This window comes from Xenopus laevis, chromosome 9_10S (assembly GCF_017654675.1).
Source record: "Xenopus laevis strain J_2021 chromosome 9_10S, Xenopus_laevis_v10.1, whole genome shotgun sequence".
Lineage (NCBI taxonomy): Eukaryota > Metazoa > Chordata > Amphibia > Anura > Pipidae > Xenopus > Xenopus laevis.
In genome coordinates this window covers 95,127,864-95,151,026 of record NC_054388.1, presented here as the reverse complement: position 1 = coordinate 95,151,026, position 23,163 = coordinate 95,127,864, and the positions used below count along the sequence as shown (strand labels likewise).

General features: G+C 41.0%; 1 protein-coding gene across 1 annotated transcript in view; it reads left to right on the top strand.

Annotated features, from left to right (window-relative positions):
• The window catches only part of fam20c.S (family with sequence similarity 20 member C S homeolog), a 128,384-nt gene that overhangs the window by 1,223 nt on the left and 103,998 nt on the right, over nt 1-23,163 (top strand). The window contains exon 2 of the mRNA XM_018239164.2: nt 4,136-4,323. Within this exon, the coding sequence (XP_018094653.1) occupies nt 4,136-4,323 (188 nt within the window). The remainder of the gene's footprint in view (nt 1-4,135; nt 4,324-23,163) is intronic.

Genomic DNA, 23,163 nt, shown 5'->3' with positions numbered 1-23,163 from the left:
TTATTTTTCCTGCAGTTCTTTACCTGTATTGTACTGTTCACTTCAATATCTCTGCAGGGTTCCGTGTATTGTCAGGGAAAGTTAACCTCTGAGCACCCAGCTATTGTTGAACTGCAAGTCCCAGCAGAGAGTGCTGAGTTTCTGTAGTTCAGCAAGAACAAAGGCCGATGTGTCAGAATTAACCCTATGTAATGTTAATGTATTAACAGGGAATCAAGCAAGTTATAATTTAATTTTCATTCATTCTTTCATTGCTCTCCACCATCAGATTGGGGGGACTCCTTACATGCCTCAGTCTGGGTCTGGGTCGGCAGGTTTTTAAAGTATTCGCTGTACAGCTCGAAGCAGGTTTCAAACCCCTTGCACTTTATTTGAGCAAACAAGTAGTGCAGACAGGCTTGTGTTTGTATGGACTATCTCCTTATATCAAACCTTTTGTATTGGACTTAACATTTGTTAGTAATGTAGCCTGTTCTCTAAGCAAACTATTAACTATGAAGAGAGGGGGATAACCTGGGCTACTCATCATTTCAAAGGCTTATATGGGGGCTTAATGAACATTGATTGGTTTGCGTAAGAAATCTTGCACTCAAAGAAGTGTTTGTTGTTTGTAGATAGATAGATAGATGTATAGATGTATAGATAGATAGATAGATGTATAGATGTATAGATAGATAGATAGATAGATAGATAGATAGATAGATAGATAGATAGATAGATGATAGATAGATAGATAGATAGATAGATAGATAGATAGATAGATGATAGATAGATAGATAGATAGATAGATAGATAGATAGATAGATAGATAGATAGATAGATATAAAGTAGGACAGATAGATAGACAGACAGACAGATACATAGATGACAGATAGGTGATGGATAGAGGGTAATGACACCCATAGACTTGTATGGCACATAAATAAAAAAAAAAAGACGCGCATCAAAAAAATTTCACTGCACGACAAAATTTTTTTAACGCCCATAGACTTTAATGGAAGTCGCCGACAATTTTTGGCGAAACGAAACGTGTTAAATTTGCCTATCCCTAATAGAGGGTAGATAGATAGACAGACAGACAGATAGATAGATGATGATCAGGGGCGCTCTGCCAATGAGGCGAGTTGAGGCACTTGCCTCAGGCGGCAGCGCCCCCTGGTTGCCAGGGGTGGCAAAAATGCCGCTCCTGGTAACTAAGAGCCTAATTTCCGGTTTTAAACCTGGAAATTCGGCTCTTCTAGTGGAGAGAGCGCAACTGCGCTCTCTGCGCTAGCGACATAGCGACGTGGTGGCAAAAACGAAGGCAGTCTTGGGTGGCAAATTGGGTAGGATCGCCCCTGATGATAGATAGATAGATGATAATTAGAAAGGAGGATATATAGATTATAGCTAGACAGATAATTAGATTAATTAACACTAAGAATAAGTACAGTTCTCCTTGTATGGATTTCATTGTCAGGTACCTTGTGCTTGAAATAGAGAAAAGGTTGTATGTCACTGTCAGGCAAGAGAAGAAAAGGGGGAAAGCCGGACTTTATGTAATACAACAGCACCCTCTTTCATGCTCCGTGACATTGTGTTGCCTAGAACAGCTGCATTGTTCTTGTCTTTTGGAGAAACAAGATAATTGCAGGATTAAAGACTTAATTAAAGCAGCAAACACATCCCACATGCATTCTCCCCTTTTCAATACACAAAAGTCTCTTCAAACCTGTATGAAGGGTCTCATGTGTGTGTGTGGGGGGGGGGGGGCAACTATAATTCACCTCAAAATAGAATAAACCTGTTTGAGACACATTAGTGGATTCTGTTTTTTATTACAGTTCTATTTGTCATAAAGCCAAGGTTATCTAATAGATAACAAAGTACAGGGAACTGTAATAACACCATATGGCATTATATACTGTATATATACAATATATAAAAACTAGCAAATCCATGTTATTTTTCCAAATTATATCATCTAGGCCCAACAAAACAATATAATGAAGGGACAATATGATTAAGGCTTTGATATATTGTATTAAATAATATCAGATAGCTTTATATCCCTGCTACATTATTCCAGTATTACGAAGGCCGTGCTGTTGGATCTGCTGGATTAAAGATTTAAAATTAGATTCATCTACTTTGAAGGTTCACCTGTTCACCATTACCCACAATGCATCTACCGTGACACATAGAACGTGGACGTGGGATTGGGCAGCTTTGTGTAATGAAGTCTTTATCTCACAGAGTCTGAATTGAAAGTCTCACTGCCCCGGGCACAGTAAGATAATATGGTTTGTTAGTGTAACAAGGTACAAGGAATGAGAAAAGAAGGCACGCTTCCCTACTTGCACGTCATATTCACTTCTTATATAATGTATTGTAATACACAGGTATTTATGAAAAAGACCATTATTGCATCGCTGTTAGAGATATATATTTTTTTATAATTTTTTATTATATTGAGTTATTTAGCTTTTTATTCAGCAGCTGTCCAGTTTGCTATTTCAGGATTCTTGTTGCTAGGGTCCATGTTACCCTAGCAACCAGGCATTTATTTGAATAAGAGACTGGAATAGGAACATGAGAGGGCCGGAATAAAAAGTAGCAATAACAAAAAAGTCTTACAGAGCATTTGTTTTCGGAAGGGGTCATTGACCCCCCCATTTGAAAGCTGGAAAGAGTCAGAAGAAAAAGACAAATAATTGAAAAACCAAAAAAATAAATAATAAAAACAATTGACAATTCTATAATATACTAAAACTTAACTTAAAGATGAACCAACCCTTTAATGTTAACGACCACTCCCATCATTCTCAGCCACCCTAAAGTCCTGGGGATTTTGTTTTACAACTGGGGGCTATAGGTTGCTGCCTTTAATCCAGCACAGGTATGGGGCCTGTTATCCAGAATGCTCAAGACCTGAGGTTTTCTGGATGAAGGATCTTAACGTAATTTGGATCTTTATACCTTAAGTCTACTAGAAAGTCATGTAAATATTAAATAAACCTAATAAGTTGTTTTTGCTTCCAATAAGAATTAATTATATCTTAGGTTGGATCAAGTACAAGCGACTGTTTTATTATTACAAATCATTTTTAGAAATCTGGATTATTTGAATAGTTTAAACATTAAATAAACCCAATAGGCTGGTTTTGCTTCCAATAAGGGTTACTTATACAGGTATGGAACCTGTTATCCAGAATGCTTGGGACCTGGGGTTTTCCGGATAGTGGATCTTTCCGTAATTTGGTCCTTCATACCTTAAGTCTACTAGAAAGTCATGCAAATATAAAACAACCCCAATAAGTTGTTTTTGCTTCCAATAAATATTAATTATATCTTAGATTGGATCAAGTACAAGCGACTGTTTTATTATTACAAATCATTTTTAAAAAGGTGGATTATTTGAATAGTTTAAACATTAAATAAACCCAATAGGCTGGTTTTGCTTCCAATAAGGGTTACTTATACTGGTATGGATTATCCAGAATGCTTGGGACCTGGGGTTTTCCGGATAATGGATCCAGGTATGGAACCTGTTATCCAGAATCCTTGGGACCTGGAGTTTTCCGGATAATGGATCTTTCAGTAATTTGGTCCTTCATACCTTAAGTCTACTAGAAAGTCATGCAAATATTAAACAACCCCAATAAGTTGTTTTTGCTTCCAATATGGATTAATTATATCTTAGTTTGGATCAAGTACAAGCGACTGTTTCATTATTACAAATCATTTTTAAAAAATTGGATTATTTGCATAAAGCGGAGAGCTTTCTGGATAACGGGAGTCCGGATAATGGATCTACTACCTTTATCTTCGTTTGGTTCAAGTACAAGCTACTGTTTTATTACCCCCGAGAAAATCATTTTTAAAATTTAATTATTTGGATAAAATGGAGTCTAGGGGAGAGACGGCCTTCCCAGTAATTCGGAGCTGTCTGAATAACGGGTTTCCGGATAACCGATACCTGTGTATTAAGAAGTCTCTGTTATAAGCCGTGTGTACAATGTATTGGTTGAGTACAGTGAGGTTTTCCCTGGACTCCTTTGTGTAATATAAATTATCATTGCAATAGATTTTATACCCTGACCCACTGTACGTGGAACTGACAGCAGACTCTATCTGTGCTGCCTTTCTTTTTTAGGCAACAGGAAGATAATGAAGGCAATGAAGAGGTGGCGTATTTGCCGACGGGAGAAGCACAGGTGGATTCCTATCCCAACTGGCTAAAGTTTCACATTGGCATCAATCGTTATGAGTTGTACTCCACACAGAATCCTGCTATAGAGTCTTTGCTCCAAGATCTGGGCAGTCAGAAAATCAACACTGTGGGTAAGTGGATTTGGAACCTCAGTGTATTCATTCGCTTCTCTGCATGAAAAATATTTTATCTGCAAACTTTGCGGTGTTTGGTGTTCGTGCCCACACAGAATATCTGAAATAAGGGTGTTAGTAGTCACAGATGTGTCCTATCACCATTTGAAGGGGTTGGTCACCTTTAAATTAACTTTAAGTATGGTGTAAGGGGTGATATTCTGAGGCAATTTGCAGTCGGCTTTCATTTTTTATTATTTGTGGTTTTTGAGTTATTTAGCTTTTTATTCAGCAGCTCTCCAGTTTGCTGTTTCAGCAGTCTGGTTGCTAGGTTCCAAGTTACAATAGCGACCGTGCATTGAATTGAATAGGAGACTGGAATATGAAGGGGAGCGCCTGAATAGAAAAACGAGTAATAAAAAGTGCAAATAACAATGAATTTGTAGCCTTACAAAACATTTGTTTTTTAGATGGGGTCAGTGACCCCCAATTTGATAGCTGGAAAAAATCGGAAGAAGGAGGCATTTAATTCAAAAACGATTAAAGAAAAGAAAAAATTAAGTCCTATTGAAAAGTTGTTTAGGATTAGCCATTCTATAACATACTGAATGTTAACTTAAAGTAGAACTAAAGCCTAACTAAAGAAGTAGCAATGTTGTACATTATGTTTTGTACCAGCCCAAGGCAACCACAGCCCTTTAGCAGTAAAGATTTGTGTCTCCAAAGATGCCACAGTAGCTCCCCATCTTCTTTTCTGCTGATTCACTGCACATGCTCTGTGCTGCTGTCACTTACTGAGCTTAGGGACCCACTCACAATATACAGTACACATAGAATAGAAATGTCACAATATAAGGCTGATTAGTAATTAATACAGATAATTACTACATGGCAGCTCAGAAACCAGTGCAATTAGCATCAGAATTTAATAATCAGCCCTGTAGCATCAGCTTATATTACAGACCAACCTCATTTTCTGCTGGATAATTAGTGACGAGCCCTAAGCTTAGCTTCTCAACAGCCAATCAGAGCCCACTGAGCATGTGAGTGTCACAGACACTTTCCAAGATGGTGACCCCCTGTGACAAGTTTGAAGTCCTGGATCATTGCTGCTATTGAGAAGCTGAAACTTTAGGCTGGTGCAATAAGTTCAGTATATAAAATATGGTATTTTTAGCCATATTCATTTTTAGGGTTTACTTCTCCTTTAAAGGTGAACAACCACTTTAAAGGCATGGGTATGCAGGCCAAGTGCCATGAAGTGGTATAATATAGTAAATAAAGTACAACCCTTTTGTAAAGTATAACACCAAAAAATGAAAGGCTTTTAATGTGAATATAATATTATGCCCTGATGCCCTGCACTGGTACAACAGCTGTGTTTTTCTTCAGAAACTCTACTATAGTTTATATAAACAAGCTTCTGTGTAGCCATGGGGGCCGCCATTCAAAGCTGAAAAATAAGGAAAGGCACAGGATACACAGCCGATAACAGATAAGCTCTGTAATATACAATGGGATTCTTCAGAACTTATCTTTTATCTGCTGTGTATCCTGTGCTTGAATGGCTGCCCCCATGGCTACACAGCAGCTTGTTTATATAAACTATAGTTGTGTTTCTGAAGCAACCACCTTAGTTGTACCAGTGCAGGGCAGCACTAGATTATATTTTCATTCCTTTAATGGCAGAGACACACACTGTAATTTGGGGAGATTAGTCGCCCGGCGAAAATATTGGCTTCTTTGGAGCGACTAATCTCCCCGAACTGCCTCCCCTGCCTTCTCGCCAGCTAGAATGAAAATTGGCACTCTGAGCGCTTAGTTTTCCTCACGAGCAAACGTCAGATGACTTTGGAAAACAAAGTGCTCTGAGCACCATCCCGCTGGCAATTTTTATTCTAGTCGGTGGGAAGGCAGGGGAGGCAGTTCAGGGAGATTAGTTGCCCCAAAGAAGAGGAGATTTGTCACTGGGTGACTAAATTCCCAGAATTGCAGCGTGTGTCTGCCCTAAAACAAGTTCATTTATTTGCTCTTACTGTTCCTTTAAGGTCAGAGTAGTTTTATAAGAAAGGGATGCCTGAGTATGTTATTTTGTTACTCACAATGCTTTGCAGGTCCTGTCATTTTAAATTCTTGTGCTAATAAATTATGGTTTCTTAGTAGGGGAAATATGGGCTGATAAAAAACTGCTAATTAGTGAACTGGTCGTTATTCCCCGTTTCTAAGAAACATTTCAATTCCACCTTAGAAAATTAGGAAATCATTAATCAATCTGTGGATTTATTTATTTATCTGCAGCAAGGCATGTACTGTATGTGCCATCAGAAAGACTGATGTAGGTTGGCTTCACCTCCCTCTATGTATGTGCTATTTCAGCTTTTAGGTTATTCAGAGGCTGTGGCTCCTGTAGTATGTGGCGCCTGCTGCCTAAACATCTCATATGCTTTGTTTATCTGTGCTCTCACCCCTAGACTAAAAGTGGGCATACTGCTCGTTTGGCAACTCACCAAAACGAGCGGATCTCTTCCCAATATGGCCACATTGAGGTTGGCGATATCGGGCTGATCCGATTGTGGGCCCTAGGGCCCAACGATCGGATCATAATGTAGCCAATACGGGTGGTCGGATCGCGGGACCACATCAATGAACAGATCCGATGGGATTTTTAACCCTGACCGAACAACATCTGGCCGACTTTTGGCCAGATCTCGATCAGGGAAACCCATCGGAGGGCCCCACGCACTAGCCGATAAGCTGCTGACTCGGCCTGTTGGCAGCTTTTATTGGCCCGTTTATGGCCACCTTAAGACTGAATATGGGCCCTGGCATTTCAAGTACACAGAGAATCAAACAGCCCCCACCAGCCTAATAAATAGTGACTGTCTATGGCATCTTACAGCAGCCCCTCTGGAATTTGCCAGTCTGTGCTTTCTCTCACCCTTTGATATGTTGGGTTCTCCGTGTACCAAATATATTCAAGCTCCGAGGCCTTGATTAGTAATCAGTGCTCTCTAAACTTTTAAGTCCTTTTCTTTTAAAGAAATTCTTTAATACCTAACAGGGAAAGCTTTCTCTCTCTTTCCCTCTGTCCCCGTGCGCCACTTTAGATCATAATCTAATAAAGTGACATAAAGAACTAAATGAGCCCAGCGATTTGTTTCTCTTTTGTTTTCACGACTGGTATTCATACAGAGTGCTGCAGGCGGATTCGTTTATCTTTAATAGGAAACATCATGTGCTCAGGCCCCTTGCCAGCTCTTCCTAACTCTCATGGACAGTCTCCTATTTGGACTGTACGTTCCAGGAAATTTTTGCCCCCTGGATATGTTCCAGGTGACCACCTGCACGGAAACGATTTCATTGTCCATGTGACCTAAAAGCAGTTGCTAGTTGTGTTATAGGATGGGAAACGAGTTCTTTACGGACCTTGCCATTCTACATATATTTTAGGTGCACTTTAAGCAGTCAGTCTCCATCTCATACCCATCAAGCAGTACAAAGTATCCATTCAGATAGCAACAGAATAATTCACATTACCAGTCTCCCAGGGCAGAGACCCTGAGCAGAAGATTAGAAGGTCCGTACACTGATACCCCTGATACAGAGTATTCATGCTAAATCAGTAGACCTTTATGGTCCCACAGTGTTCACATTTGAGCTGATATGTTTGCATACTAACTCTTTATCAAATACCTAGAGATTAAGTCAGTGAGGTTTTTATTTTTCTCAGAAATTAAAATACAGCAGAGATTAATATTAAATGTGAGCTTTTAGATTAATTCTGTGTTCCAAGGATTTATCTCAGCACAAAATCATCCAACCAAGTGTATTATCCCATAAAAAGACTGGAGCTTTCGTTTATGATGGCAATTTTGGCAAATCTCAGCAGCTGCAATTTAAAAGTACTTAGGAGTTTGCAATATATTAGTTGTCTAACAAAATATATGACTTAGCTGAATACAAATCTTTGTTCTTTAAGGGTCAGGCCACACAAGCAGATTCGGAGAGATTAGTCCCCCCAGCGACAAATCTCCTCTTCTTCAGAGCGACAATCACCCCGAACTGCCTTCCCCCTGCCCTCCGCCGGCTAAAATGAAAATCGCCAATCGTGGCAATGCACACACGGCTATTCGATTTCCGAAGTCGCCCGAAGTTGCCTCACAAGGAAACTTCGGGCGATAGCGGAAAATGAAGCGCCACGTGTGAATTGCCGCAGGCGATTTTCATTTTAGCCAGTTCGGGGTGATTGTCGCCCCAAATAAGAGGAGATTTGTTGCTGGGGGGACTAATCTCCCCGAATCTGCCTGAACCTTAGGGGTTCTAAAGCTCCAAAAAGTACTGATTTAATCTCAGAGACTCTTGCATTTAACACAAATTTGATATTTTTAGGGGCTAGAGAAATATTTGCGTTTTTAGGCCCTAGGGCTAAATGAATACAGGAAGTGAAGAGAAAATGCACACTTTGGGCTTTTAATGAGAGCTGTTATGCTGAAAGCTTTCTTGTAGCAGTTTAAAACCGCTAATAACTCAGAAACCACTAAAAACAGAACATTCATATCAAATGCAGAAGTGCTCAGATGACCACTCTAAGTAACTTTATAGATATTTTGGGTTAAACAGATTTTTCCCGTTTACGACTTTTATATGTAACTGTAGAGAAAGCTGACCCAGAGACTGATGGGGTCCCAGGACGTATTGGTGGCCAGTAGGGCACTGGCTGCAGTTTCTCTACATGTTTATGAACAATACTCTAATATGAAACTTTAGAGAGCTGAAAATGATTTGCTGTGGAGCCTAGTAACTTCTAGATAAACCATTGTCATCTACCAATTGCCTACTATAAGGGTTATACTCCTAATTCATATGTGGATGGTCTAGTGGTGAAGTACTCAGGCCTGGTCTACTGCCAGTTCCTAATATGTATAGATTCCCCTATTATATATATAATTCTGTAAGAGACACTGGTGTGAAAGATACACAAAGTATTCAAGTCCAGCATTGGACTGGGGGGCTGGGGCCCATCAGGGCTACTAAGTCAAATGGCCTCCCGCCACAGTCATGAGTTCCTTGATGGATGCCACAATCCCCCTCCCTCCCTGGAACATACATTGTAGTCGTCATTACAGCTGTGGTCAGGAGCGGAGGTCAAAGGAGAGAGATGGTGGGTCTGGGTCGGCAGGGTACACGAGGCCTGGGGCCCACCAGTTTTTTCCCAGTCAGACCCGGTACTTAACTGTAGTTTAGACCAGGCTTGTACAATAGTGCCTACAAGTAACATTTCAGGCATTATTCTGATTTTAAGCCTCTGGTGCAGTGATCCCCAACCAGTAGCTCGTGAGCAACATGTTGCTCTCCAACCTCTTGGATGTTGCTCTGTGTCCTCAAAGCAGGGGCATATTTTTTGCTCCAGGCTTGGAAGCAAGTTTTAATTGCATAAAAACTTAGTATAGTGCCAAGTAGAGCCTCCTGTATGCTGCCTATCCACATAGGGGCTACCAAATAGCCAATCACACCCCTTATTTGACACCCCAAGGGACTTTGTCATGCTTGTGTTGCTCCCCAATTCTTTTTACATTTTGAATGTGGCTCACGGGTAAAAAAGGTTGGGGATCCCTGCTCTGGTGCATGCAAGTAATAACCACTACTCAATGTGCCTTTTCAATTCATTTTGTTGCTGTTTGTTGGACTTTTTCTTTTTTTCAGCAAAGCTCCCGTAGATGTCAAACAATGGTCAGGGGTCCTCTTAGCTCATAATATTATTTGTGATACACTGAATATCTAGGACAGCAATTAAGTGTTTGTCTCACATCTCTATTATTGGTCTTCAAGCTGGTATTTAGGGATGCCAATAAGCCAAACTAACCTTAAGACTGGGCCTCCCATGCCACTGCTCCAGTCTGGGCAGCACTTCTGTAGAAGGAAGCCCTTAAATACTGTCGTTAGTAAGGAGCGAATTTTTTCGGCAGACATGGATTCGCTGTGCTGCGACAAAAGAGTCGCCATACAAAAAAATGCCTATTGTCTAGAGACAACAAGCCAACGTGAACGTTACTTCTGCATGGCATTGTGTGCGCCCATCTCCGACTGTTCATGGTGCTGATTAAATAAACCAATAATTTAGCTCTGATGTGACCCGGCAGGTATAAACACTCCCATTTGTTCAAGGTCACCTCCTGTGTATTCCAACACATCCAAAATAAACCCACGGGTAACACACAGCAAACAGCTGACTTTTCAGAACAAAGAGATAGCATTAAAGATTTGGATGCCAGGATACACTGAAATCGTCCACTAAATGTATAGTACTCTACACTAGTTATCGTAATAGTCATAGAATATCTTTAAACTTCACATTTATAATGTATTGATTTCAAGGTATACTTGGGAATGATCTTTTTAAATAAAACAAAGCTTATCGTTATATTATGAACTAGTTACTTACTGCTAAACACACACACACACACACAAAAACCCAAGCAATAGGATCTAATATCAAAGGAGCTTATAGGTAGTTTGTGTTTTATACAGCTATACAATGACCTCAAAGTGTATTGCTTAACAAGCACCAGCTCTGGAGGTTAAGTGTTCTGCCTGCAATGAGATATGGAGGACTGAACCATTGTGCCTGGAGTATAGATGAATAAAAAGAGGTCAGGCAGTTGTTGCTTGCAACTCATCATCACCTCTTTATAGACAAAAAAGTAGGCCAGCTCCTTTGCATCCCCCTGCATATATCACAACAGCTTTGCACTATTAAAGAGATGTTATCTAATCTTGGAGTGAATGGGATGTTATTTCTATTAGAAAGATTTGCATTTTCAGTTGGTTTGTTGAAGCTTGCTTCTCGGTACCTTAAGGTAGCCATAGACGCAAAGATCTGCTCGTTTGGCGACATCGCCAAACGAGCGGATCTTCCCCGATATGCCATTAACGAGCATGGCTATATCGGGGGTAATCCAAACGATCCAATTACGATGTGCAATGGGCTTCAGTGGGATCGGTCGGGTCAAAATTACACCTGTCCGATCGACTAAACGACCGATCTCCGCCAGACGAAAGAAGTCGGCACTCACCACACACGATCTGGAAATCGGAAGAATCCTCGATTCGTACGATAGGATCTGTGCATCTATGGCCACCATTACACTGCTGACTTTGGTCCACATGCATGTTAACATTGATTACAGTGCTTTTAATGGAGAGGACTTTAATGGTGTACTAAGCAACATTATACTTCCATTGTTCCATAGTAGTGAAAAGGTGTTGGAGTCGTGCAACATGTTGAGTAAGTGGAGTCCTAATATTGACCTTGTTATACTGGTAGTTGTGTTACATCTGAAGGTCCATACCTAGAAGATCCCTTCTGTACTGGATATTTCTAGATGGGATCAGAGATGAACAATGATTCCAGAGTTTTCTCATAATGGTACCATTAGACCATTCCAAAGCTTCAGAATCATTCCACAGGTGTGGATCTGGTATCTTTTTTCAACCTGGTGTAGAACGTTGGTGCAGGAGGAGGTGGTATCACACAAGTCTTTCTTTCCTCCCTACTTATTTTTAGAAATAAGACAATGGCCGGGTTGGCTCAGACACCCCTGAAATCCTCTATGCTGAAAAAATATGTTTTGGTACAAAATTTCTCTTCTGTAAATGAGATAAACCTTGCACAATGATCTGGATTCTGTTTCAGAACAGTGTGGCCTTCACCTTTTTGCAACACTGAATAATAGTTGAATGGCTCTATGAAGTATCAGGCATACAGTATCTATCACTTATTGTCATTTACTGTAAATAGATGAAGCATACAGTATCTACCACATATTGTCATTTACTGTACATAGATGGAGCAGATACTACTGGTTCTTTAGGCATGGGTGCCATTACAAAAGGGTGTGTCCATGCATGCCTAATGGTTGACCTGCTGCGTCTGTATTTCATATTAAGAATGGCCCCAGGTGACAGCAAATATATTTCAGTTTGTTGCCTCTAAATAAATGTTTTCTCCACTTAACCAAAATAATACAGATGCAAAATAGTCAAGTATTCTAGAATGACTTTAACCGAAGCACTGGCTGCTAGTGGTAGGCTATAAGGAGAGATGAAACTGAGATGGGCATTGGGCTGCATGAATGCACATTAACTAATCGCTGATAAGCCATTTGTGGAATTTGGTTACTCCCTGCACAGCTGTTTAATATACGATGTGTGTATCTACACACTCACACTGTATGAGGAAAAGCAGTGTCAGAGAAGAGTTATTTTATTTGTACTTTCCATTTCCTAAGGTCAGAGTAAAACACAGCAGGGTCTTTCTATCTCTAAAATAGGAGGTTTTGTAGTGCCACAGAAGTATTTTCAATGTAATTATCCTACCGCACACCTGTAGTTCACCAATCCTGCAAGCTGGTGGTGCGTTCCTTCCATTGACCCGGCCGGGTCCCTTAACAACCAATGTGTAAAAGAAACGGATCCGCACACACACCGATTAGTGCAGTCAGGGATGAAGGGTGGGTGTTCCCCCCCGAAACGTTGATGTTTGGTGGCTGAATAAAAGGGGATAATCCCCGACTGCACTAATCGGTGTGTGTGCGGATCCGTTTCTTTTACACAGAAGTATTTTCCCCATCAGTTAAAACACAATTTGGAATACAATACTAAGTTGGCAGTAGGCTTCCATTGAACAAACTTTTCTGCACATGAAAGAACATCTCGTTTTTCTGCTTTTTCAGAATTTCATGAACTTATTCCTCTGAACTGCTTACCTGCCACAGACTGTAGAATCTACTGCACCAGTTGTCAATCATAATTCGACCATGTTTTCTGCATTTTGCTCCCACACCTTGCAAAAATCCCACAGGGAAAACCCTTCCACCCCTACCCCTTATAAATAGAGTTCTGCATTTAGCCGCACTAAATTTATAAGGGGAAGGAGCTAGGCACATACTGTAGGTATCCCTCCTCCCACCATATCCCTACTTGTGTAGAATGCAGGCCATAACAGAACTCTTGTACTAACTAGAGACAAGACTGCCTTGTGAACATCCCTTGTGAAGCAGACCCTGTGGCTAAGGGGGGACAAGGGAACAGGGTGGACAGGACCGCAAGTTCCACTTCCTCTATAATTCGAATAAATTCCTCCCCTACCCAGGGCTGCCATCAGAAATTTGCGGGGCCCCCACAGAACAACATTTCCCCTGGTCCCCCCTTCCCCACCCATCAGTACAAAGGACAGACCGGCACAAGTGCTAAAACATTTAGGACCCAGCGGTATCTCTGGGCAGAAGGACGCAGGGAGACATCAAAGAGGGGGCGGGAGTGGGGCAGCTGCGGGCGGGAAGTAGGCAGGCAGTGGGTGGGCAAGGCCGTGGAATAGGTGTGTGGGGCAGACTTGGGCAGAGTCGGGGCAGGGCATGGGCAGAGTTGGGGTGGGATGTGGGTGGCGAGGAGGTGGGACATGGGTGGGACAGGAATTGGGTGGGAGGGTTTTTTTTAGGGATGCACCGAATCCACTATTTCGGCTGAACCCCCGAATCCTTCTTGAAAGATTCGGCCAAATACCGAACTGAATCCGAATCCTAATTTGCATATGCAAATTAGTGCATTCTTTTGCATATGCAAATTAGCGGGTGGAAGGGGAAAACATTTTTTACTTCCTTGTTTTGTGACAAAAAGTTATGAGATTTCCCTCCCTGCGCCTAATTTGTATATGCAAATTAGGATTCGGATTCAGTTTGGCCAAGCAGAAGGATTCAGATTCTGCTGAAAAAGGCCGAATCCTGGATTCGGTGCATCTCTAGTTTTTTTGCAGGGGGGCCCGGCACACTCTAATTATGCCACTGCTCTCTGAAGATTTTTTGCAGGGTGACCCGGTGCACATTAGTTGCACCACTGCATACTGCTCTGTTGCACTTCAGCAAGGACATGGCTAACTCAACAGTCTTCAAAGTAAGGACAATTTCTTCTCCATCTTCCATCGACTTGTTTGGTTTATGCAGGTCTGATGTAAAATAACAATGTACCTTTGGATGTTTCAGTGGCATAAGCATTAATACATACATTGCTAAAAATTATATTTATTTAATACTATAGTTACTGGGTTTTTTTTCTGCCTAAAAGTCATTGGCTCGGCTTAATGAATAGAGATATTGTCTTTCTGTGCTGGCAGATAAGAATGCCTCATGGCCAGGGAAAGTGGGTGGCTGTGTCTGCAAAACTCCAGTGATATTTTTGCATGTAAATATTGAATGAGTAGCATTGCATATGTGCAGAGCATTCCGTTAATGGGAGTCAAAAGCAAGCGGATGCAGAATCAGCAGTTTGGCAGAGATGCCATTTACAGTAGTTCTTTCCCACCAGCTCCTTTTATTGAATAAACAATGTCCCTAACTGATTAAAATGCAAGGAGAGCACAGTTTCCAAAACTAGTTATAAAACTTAGTGATATATCCCATCTCTGATTTCTTTATGGGAGCAGCAGAGGCAGTTAACCCGTTGCGCAACCTGCTGATCAACATCCAGCCATGAGTGAACAATAAAGGTTCTTTTCCAATAGGGTTTTACAAAAGCTGTTTTCATCCAGCAATATTTTTACATTTTTAAGAAAAATATACCGGTGTGAAGTTTGGAATATAAAGGAAGGGAAGCCTACTGGGTGTCTCTTATAGTTACTCTGACATACAAAGAAACCATGTTTGTTTAGAAGCAGCCTCTCTCCCATAGACATGAATGGAAAAGTCATGTCATTCTGTTTTTAGATGAATAAATGTGTAACCATGTGTAGCTTGCAGTCTTGTAAAAGAAAACACACCTTCTATAAAACAATGGCTTTCTTAGTTCATACTGGGCTGTAACTCTCAGCATTCTCTGGCAAAATTGCAAGGGTTAATGCTTGCAGGCACCTTTAACCCTTAACTGTAACTTTGATGTTTCAAATGGGTGGTGCTGGGGTGTTGGTCATAATCAGGGAGAGCTTTGGAAAATGACACTGTTGCAGATCATGATTTAAGGCCTTATTATAGGGAATTAATAAATGAAAGTGCCCCGTACAAGTATCTACATGGTTAAACTGATGGTATGTTACGTGATGTCCTTCCTTAGTATTCCCCATTCCTTCTCTTTAGTTTGTGGCTTGCCTTGGCACATACCTAAAAATGTTATGAGCACACCCATAGTATGGCCACACCCCCTAATTACCATATCCATTTCTACAAAATTTGGCAGATTATGAAAGTTTGAACACATTTCTGGGAGTTTTAGGGCCATGTTTTGTCTGTTATGACAGTTTTGCTAATGGAGCTGAAATTGCTTGTTAAGATGTGTCTCAGTTCCCCCAAGAGACTTGTTTATCTTGAATAGTTAGAAATGTATCTTTGCTTATCTTAAATAGTTACAAATGTATCTAAGTGCAGGTACTAAGTGTTCTGGGTTCTCTGCAAAAAAAAAAAACCCTTTTAATTCATTACATTTCAGAAACTTTGTATTATTTTCTGGTCAGTGCAGGAGATCAAAGAGAAACTCATGACTTTGTGATAAAAATCCGGGACTGCAGGCTGAATGGTCAACACCGGGACTGTCCAGCAGAATACAGGACATTTGGGAGGTATGTTAGCAGTTGATTTAGACTAAAACTGCTAGAGTAAAAAGGTCAACTATTGGGGCATTCTGATTAGGAGCTAGCTCCTTCAACTCTGGTTGTCATACTGCAGTAGGGGCAGACAGTGGAGCTGCTTTAACTCTGGTTGTCATAGTGGGAGGACAGTGAAGCTGCTATAGCTCTGTTTGTCATAGAAGGGTCGGACAGTGAAGCTGCTGCATCAGCTCTGGTTGTCATAGTAGGGGCAGACAGTGGAGCTGCTGTAACTCTGGTTTCTTATTTCGGAGCAGACAGTGGAGCTGCTGTAGCTATGGTTGTCATAGTAGGAGCGGACAGTGGAGCTGCTGCTCAAGTTATGGTTGTAACTCTGGTTTCATATTGCAGCGGACAGTGGAGCTGCTGTAGCTATGGTTGTCATAGTAGGGGCGGACAGTGGAGCTGCTGCTCAAGTTATGGTTGTCATGGTGGGGCGGACAGTGGAGCTGCTGTAACTTCAGTTTCATAGTAGGGGCAGACAGTGGAGCTGCTGCTTACGCTATGGCTGTCATGGTAGGGGCGGACAGTGGAGCTCTTGTAACTCCAATTGTCATAGTTTGGCAGATAATGGAGCTACTGCTTCATGTCTGGTTGTCATGGCAGGGGGCAGACAGTGGAGCTGCTGTAACTCTGGTTATCATAGTGGGGCGGACAGGGGAGCTGCTGCTTCATCTCTGTTTGCCATAGGAGCAATGGGCAGTGTAACTGTGGCTTCGGTTCTGGTTATGGCAGTAAGGGTGGACAGTGGAGATGAGCCTTTTCTGATATCATGGAAAAGTTTTCAGTGATTGGCTCCACTGCCAAGTATCCCTATGCAATCTAACACCCATGTCATTGATGTCCATTGCGCCAGTATGTTACACAATGTTTCACAAGTGACTGATCTCTCTCCAGCTGTAGCAAATGTGGAACACGCTGCAGGCCACTCTTTGAGACCCGTGTCTCTCATATTAGGGAGCTTTATTGGATATTTCCCCTGCAACTTTCCAGGCGGCCTTATCTCCCTTTTTAACCCGAGGCTTTTAAAGACTTCTCCGAAAGGAAACGAGCAGTAAAAATACAAATTGCTGTTGTGAAACTGCGTGTCGCAACAATCACAAACTTTCCTTGTATCGGAAGAGATTGAGACGAATGACAGCACAAGCTGTTAGCCAGCAGCAGTTGAAACAATTTGCTGGTGCAGTTCTTGCTTCCATTGTTGGTAAAACAGCCCAGTGCAGTACTGAGGCCTTAATAAAGCTTCACACCAACCCATTCGTACATGTAATGGTTCATGTTAGAAATACTGTATATTCTTTATACTCTCGATGTCCGTCTGTCATGTACATACTGTATTAGATATATTACTATACTTATGTCCTGGTCAGAGGCAAGTATAACATACAGGTCTCCCCTGCACCTCTGCATTCCTTTCCTTGTACCTCAGGCAGCATTAGGCGCAATGGGTGCCTTGGTTCTGGGTGCATACGTATATGTGCCAATATTTTATGGATGTGCACCATATGTGCAAATAGTATATGATGCCCCATATCACTTGCCATTTCATATCTGAAAATCTCCAGGCTGCAGAGAAGTAACATTCAAAATAGCAGCTCAAATCAAAGAAAATTCCTGCCTGCAAGACTGTTACCCTGGTCCAGAGTGACCATATAATTCAAACCTCTACATAGGCACACATGGAACTTATTAATTAGAATTCATTTTCATTTCAACTCCTCCCCCAGCTGCTTCTACTACTTATATTGTTCAAAGAGGAAACAAAGAGAAAACAAGAGCAATGCTATTGAACATAAAATATTATTTCAAATGTGTATTTCTATCTCATAAACCAGGAATATGAAACATTCAGTGCTCTGATTGTTGCAGAGCTGTATTTCCTGCTTCTACTGATGTGGAAATTGTAGTGTAGTTCTGCAACATCCAACTTTCTGACAGTTTGGCTGCAATTGTCATAGAAGCAGCACATGCCAACTAGCCAAAACAGCTGGTGACCTTTGCCCCCAGATTCCCCAGAGTCATTTCAAATAGTGCAAATAAATAGGATGCAACTTACAGAAGAATCAGGCAGTTTCTCATGAGTGTCTTTTATGCTTCTTTTTCCGCATCTTAGTGAATTTGCGTAGTTACGACCATTCGCCAGAGCGCAAATTCACCAGGTGTTAGGGAGCGAATTACCACTAGAGTCTATCTCCTTCACTAGCGAAGTTACGCCAGCAACCGTTAGTAAATCGGCGAAGTACCAAAATGACGTCACGCTTTAGTCATTTCGCCCTTTAGTAAATTTGCCCCTCTGTCTGATGCACATAGTGTAACCCTCCTGCTTCTTTTCAGTGAATAAATGAATGTTCCATGTTACGGGATACCAACAGTAGTGATGGGTAAAATTCTCGCATTTCACCTCGCTGAAAAATTTCCAGCGAAATTCGCAAAATGGCAAAGAATTTGCGAAAAATTTGTGAAACTCAGATTTTGACATGAACGACTTTTTGGACACATGTCCAAAATTTATTGACACCACGGGGGTTTTTTGGATTTATTCACCGGCGGCGAAACACGGAAATTCGCAGCGAATTCATGCCAGGCGAATTTATTTGCCCATCACTAACCAACAGGCATCCAAGATGCTGTGGGCATGACTGCTTTGGACTCTTATCCCCTAAATCACAAGCACAGGTATGGGACCTGTTATCCAGAATGCTCAGGACCTGCAGTTTTCCAGATAATGGATCTTTCCATAATTTGATCTCCATATCTTGTCTACAAAAAAAAATAATTTAAACATTGACATTGTTTTGCCTCCAGTAAGGATTAATTATATCTTAGTTGGCATCAAGTACATATTATTAGAGAGAAAAAGGAAATATTTTTTAAAAATTCCAATAATTTTATATTATGTGTTATACTATATATTATCATAATGGAGTCTATGGGCGATGGCCTTCCCATAATTTAGAGCTTTCTGCATAATGGGTTTCCGAATAACGGATCCCACACCTGTAGTCATTGGCAATGTGATTGCACATGCATTTACCATTCCTCCGCCATCATTACAGCCCACAGTCATCTTTGAATCTCTATGAAAACATGTGATAGCAATTTAACATGGACACGTCGTTCTGAAAGTTAAATGTTTACTCTGCTAAAGTAGAGCCTAAGTTGCTGTTTTAGCTGCTGCTGCTGCCGCCTCTGTACCCTGAGGCTCTGCAAACTCTTAACGGCATCCACCAAGGGAGGGCTACTGTAAGAAACGATTGATACTCAATATTTATAGTGGGTTTGAACTAGCAGAGGCTCAGACACCACAAAAAAAGTCTGTATATTATGGTTGTATTAAGTTATTTTTCTCCAAGGAGGAATTTTGCTGGGTTGGGAAGTACATTGCGAAATTTAGCAGAAGAAGTTAGAGAATCCTGTTCAGATGAGCTGAAATCTTTCTCTGTTCGTCAGAGATATGTTATTGTGTTAGAGAGTCCTTTAAGTATCACTTGATTATTATAATTCAAGATTAATATGGTTATTATCAGTCTGCTCCTTTGTTTTGCTCACTGCCTCCAGGCTTGCTCTAGCTCTAGCCTAGGCTAATGTCACACATGTAAAATTTCCTTGGGCTTTTAAGCTGTCACAAAGGGCCAAGTTGCCTTTTCAGGTCAAGGTAAAGGGAGTCTGAGATGCTCTTTAACTGGTTTCGTTGAATCTTCCCAAGAACACTTGCTAGTAGTCTAGCTTGTGAGCTATAGGCCATGATCTGCAGCCGTGCACCACCACTGGCAATTTATATGATGTTATCCTCACCAATTGAGGTGCCTGACATGACATACAACTTAGTCACACTACTCTCACTTGAGAGTTTACATGGGCCATACGACAGTACCTTGCTATTGTTATTCTTCACCTGAACATACCAGTAAATGTGGGAGAACAATGTCCATGTTTGTAGGTGGATAAAATTAGGAGTAGAATTCATTTATTGAAAGCAGCAGCACAAAAATATGGTCTCTCATGCTCCCAGTTTGGCAGGGTAATATGTGAACCCCCAGTAGTAGTCCACTGCCTGGAGAAGCTAGAACATTTAGTTACATGGGGCCTCACATAGTGCCCCTGTGTATCATTTATGTAGCTATACAGTCTGTATGTTCTCAGTAAACAAGTTTTTGAGCTGTTATATGTTACATATATGAAGGAATCCCCTCTTCCAGGGGTCTTCCAGTCCATTCTTCGGTTCTTCAGTCAACTCTAATATTGTTGCTTATGTTCAGAGAACTTTGATCTGCTAAACTTTTAACCTGTATTGTCTGCTCTTTGCTTTCATGTTCTTTAGCTTCTCTATAGAGACTTCGTCACCTCCTTCTATAGTTGTGTTCATCTCAAATGTTTAATCCAACTCTTCGTCATTTTACTGTAGCCTTTCTCTCTCTCCTCTCTTTATTTCCTGCCTAACCAACTATTTTTTCTGTACTTATTGCCTTTCCTATTTCTTCCATTTCCTCCCATTTTTGTAATATCCCCTTTCTCTGTCACATCCCATTTTATTTAATCAATCCTTTTTCAGTTTTTCCTGCAATTCCGGTGTAGCTAACTTTACAACATGGCATCTGGGTACATAGAAATACATATTTAGAACTTCTCAGTAAGTCATAGGAGCCCCTGATGCCCATAAATGTTTTTGATGTGCTCAAGAACATGCTATATTGTATATGGAGAGGAAGTCAAGATTTGAAAATGGTGTTAAATGAGGCATACATAGCCAACTAGCCCTGCCTCTCTGTTCCACTTCCTGTCCACTAAATGTTCTGGCTATGCAGGGGAGCCAGGGACACTCACCCCTTTGCACTGTAGGATGGGAACCAATCAGCAGCTAGGCTGACCTGATAGGGAACTGAAACACAGACACGGACCATTACAGATATATAAGGGGGCTCCAATAAAGGGGGCATTTTTTAAAAGATAATATTAATATTAAGCCCCAAGTAAAACCAGCCTGTATGCATAGTGAGGATGTAGTCTGTGCCCACCATCATGCATGATGCGTGGGCACATGATTTTTTCTGATGTATTTGATTTTTAAAAGAAAAAAATATCCCTTTCACAAGATAAATGCAATATATATTGTGTAGTTGTAAAAGCGAAGGTGTGTTCCCAGTATTATTAGTTTGCTTGTGCAGCCAGCCCTCAAGGCTGTAAGGCCTGCGGTATTAGAGCTATCGGCCAGTCATTAGGAAAAATCAGCCAACTGGGACTACTGAAAATAAGAAGTGTGACAGATGTACAACCAGCTCAATGCAACAGAACTAACATATCCAGATTACCTTTTTTTTTAAACAAGATCTCTAATGGTTTTGTATTTTAATTATGTAACCTTTCCTTTGGGGAAAATCTGGCAGAGCATCAGAAAACACATGTCAATAAAAGCAACAAAGCACCTGAGATCAAGCTATAATGAGCCAGTAATTAAAGCAGAGAGACTTACATATAAAAAAAAAATATTAAAAGACATTGACCTACCAATACATTGAGGGGCCCATTAACTTAGCTCGAGTGAAGGAATAGAAGAAAAAAACCTTTGAATTTCGAATGTTTTTTTGGCTACTGCGACCATCGAATGGGCTACTTCGACCTTCGACTGCGACTTTGAATCGAAGATTCAAACTAAAAATCGTTCGACTATTCGACCATTCGATAGTCGAAGTACTGTCTTTTTAAGAAAAAACTTCGACCCCCTAGTTCGCCACCTAAAACCTACCGAAGTCAATGTTAGCCTATGGGGAAGGTCCCCATAGGCTTAACAATCTTTTTTTGGTTGAAGAAAAATCGTTCGATCGATGGATTAAAATAGACGAATAGCGCAAAATCCTTCGACTTCGATATTCGAAGTCAAAGGATTTAACTTCGACAGACGAATATTGAGGGTTAATTAACCCTCGATATTCGACCTTAAGTAAATTTACCTCCGAATGTGGAGGAACAGCCAAGTTTCTAGTCGAGTCAAGTCTCAGTGGTATTGGCAAACAGATGCAATTTTGCTAAGGAATTTGTTCAGATTTCTGCACCTAATTTTATGGTAGAATTCTTCTCTGATATTAAAGAAGGCAGTGAACCTCTGAACTTGTTATTAGACTCCAGGCATAGTCATAGGTACAGGTATGGGACCTGTTATCCAGAAGGCTCGGGACCTGGGGTTTTCCGGATAATGGATCTTTCCGTTATTTGGATCTTAATTCCATAAGTCTTCTAGAAAATCATTTAAACATTAAATAAACCCAATAGGCGCTCTTATCAGGTTAGATAGATAAAGGCTTCCTAGTCATTCCTTCATCCAATGGCTCACCCATGTGCCAACCCCTTTGTATGTGATTTGTCACCTGCATTGTAAACCAAAAAACATGGTATAAGCTATAGACAGGACGAGAAGCACAGATTAATGTTTTGGCAGGCAGAAGTAATTTTGAAATACATCAAGAGGAAGGACAAGATTAGGCCACGAGCCAACCACAGATATCACAATGTCTGATGCAAACATAGCATATTGTAGTAACTGAGCTGACTTCCCTTCCATATTATTAGCAACACAAAAAAAAATAAAAAAATAAAAATATATTGAATGAAGAGTTTAGCTATATTTCCATTACTTTGTTTTTTTTTACTCATTCTTTATTCTTCTGTTCGTTCCCTCTCATTATCAGCCTTTCATTCACACCACTGGGGGCTGTGGAACTCCTAGCAACCGGACTGACTTATAAAATTACCATTTGTAGGGTGCTAAATATGTATTTTTTTAAAGGGGAATATTCCTTTATGTGTGAATGATCAGTGTGAGCGAGTCATTGATGAGAGTAGGGTGTTTTTTGAGTAGGGATATGTAATGGGTATATAGTAGTAAATTGTCTAGAAGTTATACGTAGGGCCAACTGTCCTGTTTTAACCCTTTCAACTCAATTTGAATCAAAACTGCCTTTTCAAAATTAGGATAACCGGGCCAGACTCTCCTAGATTGACGTGTCCAGTGTTGGACTGGGACACCAGCGGCCCACTCAAAAACCTTAGACAGGGGCCCACCAAAAAACATCAGACCTCGCTCAACCTCTATTCTACTAGTCTCTTTTCTTTACATATTCTATTATTCCATCCAGGGGTGATCCTGGCCCCTCCTCCGCCTGAGTCAGCTTGCTGTTGCTGACCCCCCCCCTCCCCGTGCGCTCACTGGAGGGGTCCGGGCAGGTCCATGAGGG